Source organism: Emydura macquarii, unplaced genomic scaffold (genome assembly GCF_026122565.2).
Source record: "Emydura macquarii macquarii isolate MOO-44397 ecotype Brisbane River unplaced genomic scaffold, CSIRO-AGI_Emac_v2 contig_159, whole genome shotgun sequence".
Lineage (NCBI taxonomy): Eukaryota > Metazoa > Chordata > Testudines > Chelidae > Emydura > Emydura macquarii.
In genome coordinates, this window is record NW_027130296.1 from 87,023 (window position 1) to 103,242 (window position 16,220).

At 46.8% G+C, this 16,220-nt stretch overlaps 1 protein-coding gene across 1 annotated transcript; it reads right to left on the reverse strand.

Annotated features, from left to right (window-relative positions):
* Positions 1 to 806: 806 nt before the first annotated feature.
* Positions 807 to 15,955, reverse strand: LOC137150391 (E3 ubiquitin-protein ligase TRIM58-like). The gene is made up of 5 exons (XM_067544323.1): positions 15,848 to 15,955; positions 7,063 to 7,184; positions 4,330 to 4,355; positions 3,270 to 3,376; positions 807 to 2,216 (listed from the first exon to the last, which is right to left on the reverse strand). The coding sequence occupies exons 4-5, from the start codon at positions 3,361 to 3,363 to the stop codon at positions 1,726 to 1,728; spliced, it is 585 nt and encodes a 194-aa protein (XP_067400424.1). The 5' UTR covers positions 3,364 to 3,376; positions 4,330 to 4,355; positions 7,063 to 7,184; positions 15,848 to 15,955; the 3' UTR covers positions 807 to 1,725.
* Positions 15,956 to 16,220: the final 265 nt, after the last annotated feature.

Genomic DNA, 16,220 nt, shown 5'->3' on the forward strand with positions numbered 1-16,220 from the left:
CCTAAGCAACCTAATGACATTAACAGTGCCTGTGCACCATTTGCTGCAAAATTTGTTTCTGTGTCTGCTCTGTGGGCTGGAGAGTTTCTCTGGGCCCGGGGGTTGGTTCCTCCCTGGACTATTTCTCTTGGCTGAATGACTTAAGGGAGGGTGTGCTGCCTGGCTCCTAGTGTCCCAGGAAGAAGTAGGTATCACCCCTGCACAGAGGACTGGCTAGCGGGTTAAAGATTGGTTCCAGCTAGGTCCCATCTCCCAACCCCCCTCTGCTCTCCATTGCCTGCTGAGGCTGCTTCTGTGTCATTTAATCTTAACTTTGAACTTCCTGGGTTTAGAACACTTGGTGTCAGGGATTACTGCAACAACCCTGTAATATTTTAACAGAGTTTGTCTGAGATTAGTACATGGGAATGTACATTTCCACTCCCAGCCACAATATGGAAAAAACAACAACACATTGTACACCCAGGGTGGTATGTTACAGGGGTTAAAACAGTGATCTTCATGTAACTGATCTCTGGTTTGGATTTTCAGTAGTTTGTGGTGCCTCTGCCTGGAAATCATACGAGAACCATGTAAATATCAGTAGGTAGATTATGTCTCAAACAAAGTGGCTCATTTATTGGGAAAAGGGGGAGAAGGAGAAGAAACTGAATTGATATGAGGTTAAACCATATATGGCTATGCCATGAACATGAGTGTCAACCTTTGTCACCCCTCTGCTGACCAGTAGCAGATTCCAGAGATTTCTGGTTTGGCTTCCCATTGAAGGAAAAACCAGTGATGTGGAGTCTGGGTATTTTCTTAGGTTTAACATCTTTATTTACACTACATACACCAGTCACTGAACAGAGATCACAACTTGCTCCCAGGAAACCTCCTCTGGCAGCAATCTCAGCCTCCCACAAAACTGACAAGAGGAGACAGGAAACCTGCTTGCTGTTTGTAAGACTTCCCCCCAAAGCAATGGCATCACATAACCAGTAGCATCATTTCTTCAGAGACTGGGCATTTGCTCACACACAAAGGAAAAAACATAGCACATTGTGTATACAGCGCCACCTGGTGACTCCCAGCATAACAATCCAAGAAATGAAATAAATAACCTGTATTTTAAACAAGCTGTATCATAAACCCAGAATGGATCCTCATGCCCAACTCCCTGAAATGCTGCAGGTAGGTGACAACAGCACTCAGGTAGGGGTGGGGAAGGCTGAGAATATGTCAACAATATGGGCATGACAATGCCATAGCTACAGAACTGTAGCGGCTTAGAGTAGACGCTTCCCACAGTGAGAAAAGGGGTTTTTCTGTCTATGTAGTTAATCCACTTCCCTGAAGGACAGTAGCTAGGTCAATAGAAGCGTTCTACTGTCAACATTGTTGCATCAATAACAGGGGTTAGGTTGGCTGAACCACAGCACTCAGGGTTGTGAATTTTCCACACTCTGGAGCGCAATTGTTATGTTGACCTAACATTTAAGTTTATACCTGGCCTCAATTGCGCTGACATTGAAGGTGTGGATGACAGTTAGGAAATCGTCTCTGCAAACAGTAACTAATTAATTTACACACACTCACACCCCGCCTGTGTGAAAAGTAAAATATAAAATTAGAGATCAGATAACCACTAATGATTTACATCCTGGGATCATAACTTGGTTTTTATGAAAGATCAATTGAAGTCAGTATTTCTGTTCTAAAGTGCTCCATGACACAGTGAAATATTCATCTCTGGCTGGGCAATAACTTGATATGGGATCCTACAGCCCAGAGGTGGAAGAAAGGGACAACTTTACCTTTTAATTCAGCAGTGAGAGAGGAGATCAGAGCCTCATTCTCCACATTGTAAAATCTCACCTCTCCCCTTTCATAGTTCAGACAAACTCTGATTTTCCTGGGTGTATTTTGCAGACACTGAGGTATCTCATGGCAGTTGAGAGCCCAAATCCCCGAATAAGGTTTAAGGAGGATCCCTCCCTTCCTCCGAACAGAACCTCTGGTGACTCCAATAGCCCAGAATCCCTCCGGCCCCACTTCCATCTCCCAGTAATGTCTGCCCGAGGTGAAGCCCTTAGATCCTAGGGCAGAAAAAGAAAAATCAAATCTCTCAGGATTGTTGGGCAGATCCTGCCATGTGTCTCCATATCTCATACTTTTCTGATCCTCAGACAGGACGAGTCGGGGATGGGCTGTGGCTGGATCCAGAGTCACATCCACTGAGGTGAAAGAGAAAAACAGTTTTTACAATCAGAGTTGGGCAAAGGTGTGGTCATTTCAGCAACAGGAAATGCCCCAGTTTGAGAGCTGATCCCTGAATTTCCCTCACTCAGAGTTCACCAAGGCTTACATGGGAAACACGAGAGTGGGATCCAGTAAACAAAACTGGGGACTGTCCAATTTCTGATCTAGGATTAAACTGAGTTCTGGCAATGCAGATATTAACCCTATCCTTGCTGCTTTTTTGAACAAAGAAATGTCTGTTTAAATACAGGAGGTGATATACCAAACTTTTCTCAGCCATCCCCCTCTTTTGACAAGTTGAATTGGATTTCACCCACTTTCTACCCTCCTGGCATTGGTATCAGTGATACAAAACACCAATCCTGATCTAGACTTTGGGCTTTTAAGCAGTGGTACAGGAAAGTGGGACTGCAGCTAACAAAGCAGAGATATTATCTTCCTTCCTATTCAAATCTTTACACCACATTCATCACTGGTATCTGAACACCTGGGGATCACTGAGACCCACTATCCCACTTCCAGCTGCCTGCTGGAGAGACAAGGACTCTCTCATATGTAGGGAGACTTCCTGCCTAATCCAGATGTAGTCAAAGAGCTTCAGGGCCTGCTTAGAGGCTTTTCCTGTAGCGAAGGGGAAGTCCAGGCTCTTTGATGAGCTTCCCTGTGGGGAGTCTGCTCTGAACTTTCTCAACTCACAAACCTTGCCTTACCTTAAGACTCCCGGAGTGGGAGATGGAGACAGCTCAGTGGGGCGCTAAGTGCAGGGACTAATTGGAGAGAAGAAGCCTGAGCTCTGCCCCCTTCCCGAGGAAGAGTCAGGAGTGGGGGCATGGCCTTCAGCTCTTGAGCAAACACAAGGGAGTTGCATGTCCCTTCCACTACTGGAAAGCAGCGTAGGCACAGGGAGAGCTGGGCTGGCTCAGTTACACCAACCCTGCTACCAAATGGTCAGGCCTTAAGGAATCTAGGGACCAAATGAATACAGTGACACATTCTCACAGGGGCATGGCAGCATCCCCATTCTTTACCTTCTCGGAACTCAGTCGGCATGGCCACATTCCCTCCAGGAGGGACACCGTCCTTCATTCTCCCTTCAGATTCCATCTCTGCTTTCACAGACATCAGATCTGGAAGGCTGACCATGAAATTTACTGTCATCATTCACTGCCTTTTCATTCAGGGACTGTAGCGAGGGGGCGTGGCTTCCCTCCACGACTGACAGGGAGGGACTGCCACTCAACCCCCGAGGGGTGGAGCCAGGGAAGCCACGCCCACCACTCCAGATACAGAGGGGCAAAGTGGGAACAGGAACAGGAAGTACAAGGGGCAGGCCCTACAGCGCATGGGGGAGCCAGCCGCCGGAGGAGAAGGACGTCTCCAGCATGCTGCTGGAGGAAGAACCCGGCAAAGACTCTGGCTGCTTCGAGGACTCACCCGACCAGCCTGAGCAGCTGGACAGCCTGACAGCGAGGGCTTGCTTGGTCTGCTGCTGGCGATGTACCCGAGGAATTGGGTGGTGACCTGTGGCCACAGGTACCCGGGCACAGCGGTGGAGGAAGTAGCCCAGAGGGAGTGAACCTTGGTCCAGCTGTGCTCAAGCCCAAGCACATGTCAGTGAGTTTCGTCTGGAGCCCTGCTGACCCAGTGGCGGAGCACTCTGCTGCTGTTAGGGCCCTGGGCTGGGATGCGGTGGCATCAGGAGGGCCTGTGTCACCTCCACCTTGCCACCCCAACCTATGGTGGTAGCCTTAACCCACCCTGTGAAGCCTTGTGGGTGCTCAATCGTTTTGCCTGTAAACTGTAGATTGCTCACCTGCCCCGCCCTGCCTAAGGATGAGCTACAGACTGCTGATGTGCCCTGCCCTGCCTGAAGGTGAGAGGCCATAGACTATGGAGAGCTAATCCCCTGACTAAAGCTTGCCCACAGAAGTGTGGCCACAAGAGGGCATGGCCTCCCTCCGTGACTGACACCCCCTCTTCTAAAGGGACACAAAAAGTTACCAGGAGAGGGATGGGGAGAAGGGACCTTTCAAACTACTGTCCAAAGATTAAACAGGGACATAAGAGTTAGTGAGGAGACAAACCCACCTTATACTGAAGGGCTTCACATCTGCCTAGGAGGGAAATAGACAGAAAACAACATTCAGATTTTGCTCTGCAGGACAGTTCTTCCTGATGATCAGGGGAGATATTTCACCATCTGAGCTGCAGAACATATTCACCCAGCTTTATTTATTTGCTTTAATTATTTTCAGGCTGTTCTCTCAGCCTGTCCCCCAGCCCTCAGGTCAGACTCTTAACCCCGCTGACTCTGTCCCTGCACTGGCAACACGTGCCCTTTGCCTACAGCCTGTGAATTTCCATCTCACAAGGCAATCTCATCCTCCCATCGGTCCTTCGTTTTCTTAGTCCCTACCCAGCCTATGGGAGACAGCTTCCCACTATCTCTGGCCTGTCCTGCTCCCCCAGTCTCCACATCTGGATTCCTGCTCCCCATCCCAGAATGTTGATGATCATACATCACGTACTCCAGCTGGAGAGGGGAACACAGGCCCTGCCACAGGGAAGCACAGCAGCCTGTCCCTTCTATTGCCTGCAATGGGGACCCAGCGGAGAAAGGCTGTGACCCGAGGGAGGGGGCTAGCACCTCAGGCCAAGAGTCATGGAACCACTCCAGTAAGGCATCTGTCTGTGTGCGGACTGTGAAAACATCTGCTAGTGAGGAATCATAGAATCACAGAATGAAAGAGTTGGAAGGGACCTCAGGAGGTCATCTAGTCCAACCCCCTGCTCAAAGTAGGACTAAACTCAGTTAAATAATCCCAGCGAGGGTTTTGTCAAGCCGCAGCTTAAAAACCTCTAAAAATGGAGATTCCACCACCTCCCTAGGTAACCCATTCCAGTGCTTCACCACCCTCCTACTGAAAAACTTTTTCCTGATGTCCAACCTAGACCTCCCCCTGCAACTTGAGACCGTTGCTCCTTGTTCTGTCATCTGCCACCACTGAGAACAGCCTAGCTCCATCCTCCCTGGAACCCCCTTTCAGGTAGTTAAAAGCTGCTATCAAATCCCCCCTCATTCTTCTCTTCTGTAGACTGAACAAGCCTAGTTCCCTCAGCCTCTCCTCATACGTCTTGTGCTCCAGCCCCCTAATCATTTTGGTTGCCCTCCGCTGGACTCTCTCCAACTTCTCCACATCCTTTTTGTAGTGGGGGGCCCAAAACTGGACACAGTACTCCAAATGCGGCCTCACCAATGCCGAATAGAGGGGAATAATCACTTCCCGCGATCTGCTGGCAATGCTCCGACTAATGCAGCCCAATATGCTATTAGCCTTCTTGGCAACCAGGGCACACTGCTGACTCATATCCAGCTTTTTATCCACTGTTACCCCCAGGTCCTTTTCTGCAGAACTGCTGCCTAGCTAGTCGGTCCCCAGTCTGTAGCTGTGCATGGGATTCTTCCTTCCTAAGTGCAGGATTCTGCACTTGTCCTTGTTGAACCTCATCAGATTTCTTTTGGCCCAATCCTCCAGTTTGTTTAGGTCCTTCTGTATCCTATCCCTATCTTCCAGGGTATCTACCACTCCCCACATCTTAGTGTCATCTGCAAACTTGCTGAGGGTGCAATCTACTCCATTTTCCAGATCATTAATAAAGATGTTGAACAAAACCGGCCCCAGGACCGACCCCTGGGGCACTCCACTTGTGACCGGCTGCCAGCTAGACATGGAGCCATTGATCACTACTCGTTGAGCCCTATGTTCTAGTCAGTTCTCTACCCATTTTATAGTCCATTCATCCAACCCAATCTCAACTCTTGTGGAAATTCCTCCTCATTCCACTGCCTCATGTCAACCAATAGAATTATAGCATGCAAATCAACAGGAAAAGCAGGGTGATGATTGTTTGAATTACCTCTGATGTTATAATGACTACAGCTATTGATGTGGTCCTGATTAGAATCACAATAATGACATATCACACTCATTAATAACTAAACTTATTTACAAACTAATTTCTTGAAACTGTAGTCTAAGCATGAGTTCTCAGAGAGATTTAACACTGTCTGAGGTTGAATAATCAAGCTTATTCTGCTATCAGTATCATTCAAGTAAAAAAAGTGTGAGACAAGGATTGATTTTTTTTAAACAAAGTAATTAAAATATTTATTTTGAAAAAGTGAGACTGCATTTTTCTTCGAAATGACCAATACAATTACATTCTTCCCTGAAGAATAATTCTGTCAAATTTGGCAGCTAAATAAATAAAAGAAACTGTGAAAGAGGGATTTGGTCCAATGTAAGTGCAAATCTTAACTCAGCCATATCTAAGGATTAACACACAAGACCCTCTTAAAATATTGCCAAATGAATCCTAAACTGGGAGAACTTTATCTGAGGCATATAGGACATGAGCTGTCCTAAATCCTGTCTGTCTTGCCCGACTACTGTACCCAAATTTGCACCCTACTTCTTCCAGCCCCAGATGCCCCCCATAAATTGTGTTGCTTGGGATCTCTCTTTACATTTGATGCCAGTTGGTTTAAGAGCATTAGCTCAGTTTAAGTGGTTTGTGCTGTTTGAGCCCTTTGACTGACAAGGCTCAGGTTGCCTTGGGGATGTTCAGTTGTGTACAGAACCCCTGTAGGGAATTGTCTTCCCTTTTTAATCTCTCTTCCACCCATTGGATGCTGAACTGGCTGCTGAAATGTCTAGCAGTAAATGTTGGCTTCTATCCATGAATCTGAGCAGAGACTACTCGATGGGGCTGTTAGGCTAACTGACTACCATCAACAGTTGGAAGGGTCACATGACATACCTGCTTCTGCTCCCTTGAATCACAAAAGGAGACCTTTCTTTTCGTAAGCACAGGGGTTTCAGCATCTTTGTGGACACAAGTTGCAGCCTCTTTCTGTTCTTCAAACACTTGTCCTCCTTTTTCTGCGAGTGACACGAATGGTTGGGTTTTTAACTCCATTGCACTGGCCTGAAGCATTTTCCCTTCCTGCTGCCACCTCCACTCCTAGGTCCCCAAAACAACAAGCGCCATAACAACTTTTCAACACCTGCCTTTCTGTTATAAAAGTTTCCACCCCACAAAATCCCCCCAGCTGCCTACCCTGGAATAGTGGGTGATTTGAGCTAGTAAACAGGTGACCGCAAACGCGAGCTTGAGAGGGAGAAAAGGAGATTCACGTGCTAACAAAGCAGAAGCACTAATCTTGGGTTGGGTAAGCTTGTTTACCTGTTTGGTTTTTGTCTTTGTTTGTTTTCTTTCTCTTTCAGCATAGTTAATCTAAAGTTACAGGCTCAGTTGGCATTCTGTGTTTGGGGACTGCTTGGGCAATTGTTCCCTGCATCATCCTTCATAAGCCTCGATCAGCTTTGTGATCACCCTCCCCCGTGTGATTAATGTGGGGGTAGGACTGACTTAGAAGAGAAAGACTTATAAGACAGAGGGTAAGCGACCAAGGGGAGCTATTGAACAGGGGACAAGGAACAGAGAAGTTAGAGAGAGAATTTGTGGGAGGGAAACATAATATAATCTCTATAGTTAGGAAATGTCGCACTGCCTGTGCCAACACTATTTTTGTATCTTTCACCTTCACCTGTATTCACCAGACAGAGATCCTGAGCAGGGATGCCTCCACACAGATCCTGGTGTGGATTTGCAGAGACTGTGTCCTGCATTTCCCACTCTCAGAAAGCCAGGCTGGAAAGGCCATCTGGTGTGAAAGGTGTCTGCTGGTGGAATCTCTCAGAAAGCAGGTGGGAGAGCGACAGGACAAGGTGGCTAGACTGAGGAGCACCCATGCACATGAGGAATTAATGGAAAGTATTCATATGGAGATCTCCAAGGCTGAGAAATCTATCCACCTAGAGAGGACTGTTGTCACACCACCAGAGGAGGAGGAAATGTCTCTGTCTTAGGGAGGACACTGGCTGCTGGTTACATCTGCTCCCAACCAACCAACCATCATGATGAAGAACTGGTATATTGCCACGGCAATAAAAGATGAGGGCTCATCCCCAAAGGTGGAGGAGGAGAAGCTCTGTACCTCCAAGGCCGGGAGGATCGTGGTGACCACTCCTGGAGGAAATGTAGGGTAGTGGTGATTGGTGACTCCCTTCTGACGGGGATGGAGGCAGCCATCTGTTGGCCTGACATGGCATTCTGGGAGGTATGCCTCCTGCCAGAGACCCATACCCAAGACACTATGAAAGGATTGTTGAGGATCATCTGGCCCTTCAACTACTACCCCATGCAACTCATTCATGCGGGCATTAATGGTACTGCAAGGTATGACCCTGGGAAGATCAAAAGTGACTACAGGGCTCTGTGAGCAAGGGTGAAGGAGCTTGGGATGCACATGGTGTTCTCTTTGATCCTTCCAGCCAAGGACAGGGGCCCAAGCAGAAATAAATGTATCCTGGAGGTGAATGCCTGCCTGCGAGGATGGTGTCGCCAGGAGGGCTTCAGCTTCCTTGACCATGGGATGCTGTTCTGGGAAGAAGAACTGATAAGCAGAAATGGGGTCCAGGTAACGAGGCAGGGGAAGAGCATATTTGGATACAGACTGGTTAACCTAGTAAGGAGGGCTTTAAATTAGGATCAATGGGGCAGGAGACAAAAGCCCACAGCTGAGTCAAAAACATGGTCACCTGGGAGAAGTGTTAGAATCAGGGGGAGCATGGACTATTATAGCAGAGACAAGGAGAGACAAGAGGGCATAGAGGGGAAATCCCATCAGTATCTTAGATGACTGTATGCTAATAGAAGAAGTATGGAGAATAGACAGGAAGAACTAGAAATACTAGTGAATAAACACAACTATGACATAGTTGGCATCACAGATATTTGGTGGGATAATACACATGACTGGAATATTGGTATAGAAGGCTATATCTTGCGCAGGAGGGATAGGCTGGGGAAAAAAGGGAGGAGATGTTACCTTGTGTATCAAAGATGTATACACTTGGACTGAAATTGAGATGGAAATAAGAGGCAGACCGTTGAAAGTCTCTGGGTAAGGCTAAAAGGAGTGATGTCATGGTATGGGTCTACTTTAGACCACCTAACCAAGAAGAAGAGGTGGACAAGTCATTTTGAAACATATGACAAAATCATCCAAAGCACAGGACTTGGTGGTGATGGGGGATGTAGCAAGGTGCTGTGGCCTTCCTCGGAGCCTGGGCCTGAGGACAAACTGCAACCACCCTGCTGGTCAGATCAAGACCTTGCAAAAACCCCGCTGAGCAGAACACCCCGGGAGAAAAGAGGCAAAGTCAGGATAGGAAAGGACAGTATAAAAGGCAAGTTATCAGCAAGTTAAAGAAGTATGGGTTGGATGAATGGACTATAAAATGGATAGAGAACTGGCTAGAGCATAGGGCTCAATGTGTAGTGATCAATGGCTCCAAGTCTAGCTGGCAGCCGGTCACAAGTGGAGTGTCCCAGGGGTCGGTCCTGGGGCCGTTTTGTTCAACATCTTCATTAATGATCTGGAAAATGGGGTAGAATGCACCCTCAGCAAGTTTGCAGATGACACTAAGATGTGGGGAGTGGTAGATACCCTGGAATGTAGGGATAGGATACAGAAGGACCTAAACAAACTGGAGGATTGGGCCAAAAGAAATCTGATGAGGTTCAACAAGGACAAGTGCAGAATCCTGCACTTAGGAAGGAAGAATCCCATGCACAGCTACAGACTGGGGACAGATGAGCTGGGCAGCAGTTCTGCAGAAAAGGACCTGGGGGTAACAGTGGATAAAAAGCTGGATATGAGTCAGCAGTGTGCCCTGGTTGCCAAGAAGGCTAATAGCATATTGGGCTGCATTAGTCGGAGCATTGCCAGCAGATCGCGGGAAGTGATTATTCCCCTCTATTCGGCATTGGTGTGGCCACATTTGGAGTATTGTGTCCAGTTTTGGGCCCCCCACTAAAGGAAGGATGTTGACAACAATAATTATTAGGGAGCTGGAGCACATGACTTATGAGGAGAGGCTGAAGGAACTAGGCTTGTTCAGTCTACAGAAGAGAAGAATGAGGGGGATTTGATAGCAGCCTTTAACTACCTGAAAGGGGGTTCCAGGGAGGATGGAGCTAGGCTGTTCTCAGTGGTGGCAGTTGACAGAACAAGGAGCAACGGTCTCAAGTTGCAGTGGGGGAGGTCTAGATTAGACATTAGGAAAAAGTTTTTCACTAGGAGGGTGGTGAAGCACTGGAATGGGTTATCTATGGAGGTGGTGGACAAAACCCTCACTGGGATTATTTAGCTGAAGTTAATCCTGCTTTGAGCAGGGGTTGGACTAGATGACCTCCTGAAGTCCCTTCAAACTCTATGATTCGATGAAAGGGAAGCTGCTGCTGGAGACAGAGGTGTCTTCCCTGAGGCTGCGGTCTGGACCTGACCCAGGCCCTGCGGCTGTGAGGAGCAACCGCCCCATAGACCTGAATCTCCAAGGCCTGCCTGGGCCGCCAGGCCCAAGTGACTGGATAGGGCCACTGGGCCCGAGTGACTGGATAGGGCCTGCTGCGCCCTGGTAGCTGGGAAGAGCTACCTGAGGCCATTGAATGGGAGCAACCCCTGAGACCGGCCCTGACCTGTAGGAGCTGCCCGACGCTGGGGGCCCACTGGAGTTGACTAAGCCCGGTATACCAGAGGACTGCTGGGACCTGTAACCTAAAGGAACTGCCCTCTGCTGATAACCCTGAGGAGTTTCTGGACCTGCTGCCAGTCGACAGTAAGGGACTTGTGGGGCTCCCACTTGCTGTTTACCGTAGGGACCTGGAGGAAGACCCCCTGGCTGCAGGTACCTTGGTACTGGGTAGGAGGAATTAGCCCAGGGATAGCCGAATATAGTTTGGCTGAGGCTGTTGCTGAACCAGTCAGCGTGTTACGGCTGCATCCCTGCTGACTCAGTGGCAAACCACTTTGACACTGATAGGGCCCTGGGCTGGGACGCAGTGGAGTCGGGTGGGCCTGCATCTCCCTCCCTCCTTCCTTCCCTAACCACCCCGGGAGTGCTTGGCTCTTTTGAACCCGCCTGCCAGAGAATACCAAGCTTACCAGCCCTGCCTGCCTGAAGGCTGGGGGAAACAGACTGCTTGCCACCCCTGCCTTCCTGAAGGCCGGGGAGGCTACCAGCTGCTTTGGCCTGGCCTGTCCCACCCCACTTGAGGGCAGCGGGGGCTATAAACTCACCAACCACTAGCTTTTTCCCACCATAGACTAAGGTGCTGTGACCTTCCTCGGAGCCTGGGCCTGAGGAACAGCTGCAAACCCCCTGCTGGGTCAGGCCACATGCCTGCAGGGGACTTCAACTACCCAGACAGCTATTGGGGAAAATAATACCTCCAGGCACAGATTATCCAACACTTCTTGGAATGCATTAGAGACAAATTTTTATTTCAGAACATGGAGAAAACTAGTAGGGGAGGGACTGTGCTAGATTTGATTTTGACAAATTGTGAGGAACTGTCTGAGAAGTGGACAACAGCTTGGATGAAATGATAAAGTTTATGATTCTAAGGAATGGTAGGAGGGAAGAGAGCAAAATAAAGAGAATAGATTTCAAGAAGGCAGACTTTACCAAACTCAGGAAGTTAGTAGGTAAAATCCCATGAGAAGCAAGTCTAAAGGAAAAGACAGTTCAGGAAAGCTGGCAGTTTTTCAAAGAGATATTATTAAGGGCACAAGAGCAGGAAAGATGGGAAGCATGGCAAGAGACCACTCTGGTTTACCCAGGTGATATTCAATGAGCTTAAACTAAAAAAAAAGAATCTTACAAAAAGTGGAAAATAGGTCAAATTACAAAGGATGAATATAAACAAACAGAAGCATGTAGGCTCAAAATTAGAAAGGCCAAGGCGCAAAACAAGATTAAACTAGCTAGTGGCATAAAGGGTAGCAAGAAAACATTCTAAATACATTAGAAGCAAGAAGAAGACCAAGTACAGTGTAGGCCTGTTACTCAATGGAAGGGAGGGGGAGAGAGACAATAACAGAATGTGTGGAAATGATATGAGAGCTAAATGACTTTTTTTTGTTTCAGTTTTCATCAAAAATTTTAGTAGCAATTGGATGTCTAACACCATGAATGCCAATGAAAATGAGGTAGGATCTGAGGCTAAAACAGGGACAGAACAAGTTAAAAATTACTGAGACAAGTTAGATGTCTTCAGATTATTGGGGTCTGATGAAATACATTCTAGAGTACTCAAGGAGCTGACTGAGGAGATATTTGAGCCATTAGCAATTATCTTTGAAAAATCTTGGAAGACAGGAGAGATTCCAGAGGACTGGAAGAGGGCTAATATAGTGCCAATCTATAGAAAGAGGAATGAGGACAACCCGGGGAATTACAGACCAGTCAGCTTAAATTCAGTACCCAGAAAGATAATGCAGCAAATATTTAAGCAATTAATTTGCAAACACCTAGAAGAAAATACGGTGATAAGTAATAGACAGCATCGATTTATCAAGAACAAATTGTGTCAAACCAACTTAATAGCTTTCTTTGACAAGGTAACAAGCCTTATGATGGGGGGAAGCAGTAGACATCATATATTGTGATTTTAGTAAGGCTTTTGATACTATCTTGCATGACCTTCCCATAAACAAAACCTGGAAATACAACACAGAGCTAATATAAGGTGGGTGCTTATTTGGTTGGAAAACTATTTCCTAAGAGTAGCTATCAGTAGTTCACAGTCAAGCTGGATGGGCATATCAAGTGGGGTTCCGCAGGGATGGTCCTGGGTCCGGTTCTGTTCAAAATCATCATAAATTGTTTACATAATGGCACAGAGAGTACACTTATAAAGTTGTCCGGTGATACCAAGCTGGGAGGTGTTGCAAGGGCATTGGAGGATAGGAGTGAATTTCGAAGTGATTTAGACAAACTGGAGAAATGATCTGAAGTAAATAGCATGAAATTCAATAAGGACAAATGCAAAGTACTCCACTTAATAAGGAACAATCATTTGCTCACATACAAAATGGAAAATGACTGCCTAGGAAGGAGTACTGCAGAAAGGGATCTGGGGGTTATAGTGGATAACTAGCTAAATATAGAATCAAAGAATCATAGAGTTGGAAGGGACCTCAGGAGGTCATCTAGTCCAACCTCCTGCTCAAAGCAGGATTAACCTCAGCTAAATAATCCCAGCGAGGGTTTTGTCAAGCCGCAGCTTAAAAACCTCTAAAGATGGAGATTCCACCACCTCCCTAGGTAACCCATTCCAGTGCTTCACCACCCTCCTAGTGAAAAACATTTTCCTAATGTCCAACCTAGATCTCCCCCACTGCAATTTGAGATCGTTGCTCCTTGTTCTGTCATCTGCCACCACTGAGAACAGCCTAGCTCCATCCTCCCTGGAACCCCTTTCAGGTAGTTAAAGGCTGCTATCAAGTCTCCCCTCATTCTTCTCTTCTGCAGACTAAACAAGCGTAGTTCCTTCAGCCTCTCCTCATAAGTCTTGTGCTCCAGCCCCCTAATCATTTTTGTTGTCCTCTGCTGGACTCTCTCCAACTTCTCCACATCCTTTTTGTAGTGGGGGGCCCAAAACTGGACACAATACTGCAAATGCGGCCTCACCAATGCCGAATAGAGGGGAATAATCACTTCCCGCGATCTGCTGGCAATGCTCCTACTAATGCAGCCCAATATGTTATTAGCCTTCTTGGCAACCAGGGCACACTGCTGACTCATATCCAGCTTTTTATCCACTGTTACCCCCAGGTCCTTTTCTGCAGAACTGCTGCCCAGCTCATCTGTCCTCAGTCTGTAGCTGTGCATGGGATTCTTCTGTCCTAAGTGCAGGACTCTGCACTTGTCCTTGTTGAACCTCACCAGATTTCTTTTGGCCCAATCCTCCAGTTTGTTTTGGTCACTCTGTATCCTATCCCTACTTTCCAGGGTATCTACCACTCCCCTCATCTTAGTGTCATCTGCAAACTTGCTGAGGGTGCAATCTACTCCATTTTCCAGATCATTAATGAAGATGTTGAACAAAACCGGCCCCCGTACCGACACCTGGGGCACTCCACTTGTGACCGGCTGCCAGCTAGACATGAAGCCATTGAACACTACTCGTTGAGCCCTATGCTCTATCCATTTTATAGTCCATTCATCCAAACCATACTTCTTTAACTTGCTGACAAGAATACTATAAGTCAACAGTGTAGCAGTGTTGCAAAAAAAGCAAACATCATTCTGGGATGTATTAACAGAAGTGTTATAAGCAAGACATTAGAATTATTCCACTCTTCTTCATGCTAGTCCGGCCTGAGCTGGAGTATTGTGTCCAGTTCTGGGTGCCACATTTCAAGAAAGATGTGGACAAATTGGAAAAGGTCCAGAGGAGAGCAACAAAAATGATTAAAGGTCTAGAAAATATGACTGAGGAATGATTGAAAAAATTGGGTTTGTTTAGTCTGGAGAGGAGAAGACTGAAGGGGGACTTGACAACAATTTAAGTACATAAAAGGTTATTATAAGGGGGAAAAATTGTGCTTATTAATTTCTGAGGACCAGCAAGAAGCACTGAGCTTAAGTTATGGCAAGGGAGGTTTAGGTTGGACATTAGGAAAAACTTTCTAACTCTCAGGATAGTTAAGCACTTGAAAACTTTGACTGGGAAGTTTGTGGAACCCGTATAATTGGAGATTTTAAAGAACAGGTTAGACAAACACACAAGAATGGTCTAGTTATTATGTAGTCCTGCCTTGAGTGTAGAGACTATACTAGATTACCTTTTGAGGTCCCTTCTAGTCCTATACTTCTATGATTCTACACACCTCAGATGTTGGCTGCTTATGGCAGGGAAAATCTACACAAATCACAACCCTCCTTTCCACAGCTTTCCAAAAAATTATTATGCTACAATCTGTAATGACAACGTTCTGGGTGGATCAGTCTTTGGAAGCCCACCATGAGACATCTTGGAGTTAATTTCTTTAGGTGCTGAGCACCAGCGAATCCACTATTGACACTGAGACAGGGAAACCCAGACTAGAAGAGAGTGGCATAGTGGCTAACAAATCAGACATTTCCTGGGCTCATTGTAACCCACAAACTCACCGGTGGGAAAAGGTGACTGACAGGCTGCCTGCTGGATAGAAAAGAACTCTGTCATATGTAGGAGACCTTCCTTCCTAACCCAGATGGTTTCACTAAACTTCAAGGCCTGCTTATAGGTTCTTCCTATATTGATGGGTAAGTCAGTGTCCTGCTGTCTGATCACCTCCCTTTGGGGACTCTGTTCTCAACATTTTCTGCTCAGGAACAGTACTTTTCATTAGGACACTATGACTGGGAGGTGTTCACTGCTGGGGCTTCTCTGAGAGCAGGATCCTGAACTTCAACCCCACAGGAGAAAGAATCAGAAGTAGGAATATGGCCTTCAGCTCTTTTGAAGAGGCAGGTGAATAACATTTTCCCACCATGAATGGTGACCTACAGGTGGCACAGGGAAAGCTAGACTGGCTCAGTTACACAGACAACGCAACTAGATGGTCAGGCCTTAACGAATCTAGGGACTAAACTGAATACTATACTATAATGATATATTCTCAAGGGAGCAATGTCCCCTTTCTTACCTTCACACCTCTGTAACTCATTCTGTGTGGCCACATTCCCTCCAGGAGAGACGCTGTCCTTTCTTCTCCCTCCAGACTCCACTGATGGGCTCAGAGAAATTGAAACTTCAAATCTAAACACAATATTTACTGTCATCACTTGCTTGCCATCTTTTCATGTACCCCAAAAATCACCAAAGGGAAGGAAAGGACCTTTGAACTAGTGGCTCAGTGATTATATGGGGACATAAGAATTAGCAGCGGAGACCACTCCAAGTGACATGAGCCATTTCTAGAATGATCTCTTATTTCCTTTCCTTTCTGTTCATTCTCCACATTCCGCAGTAGATTGAAATGAGTGGTAAAAAGTTAAACATTCCCAGAGGGGGAAGGA

What these genes read in the sequence shown, in the direction of transcription:
- LOC137150391 (XM_067544323.1), bottom strand. Translation starts at nt 3,363, where the DNA reads ATGTCTGTGAAAGCAGAGATGGAATCTGAAGGGAGAATGAAGGACGGT. An exon ending in GCCGACTGAGTTCCGAGAAG is followed by an intron (nt 2,217 to 3,269) that starts GTAAAGAATGGG and finishes CTTTCACCTCAG; the next exon opens with TGGATGTGACTCTGGATCCA.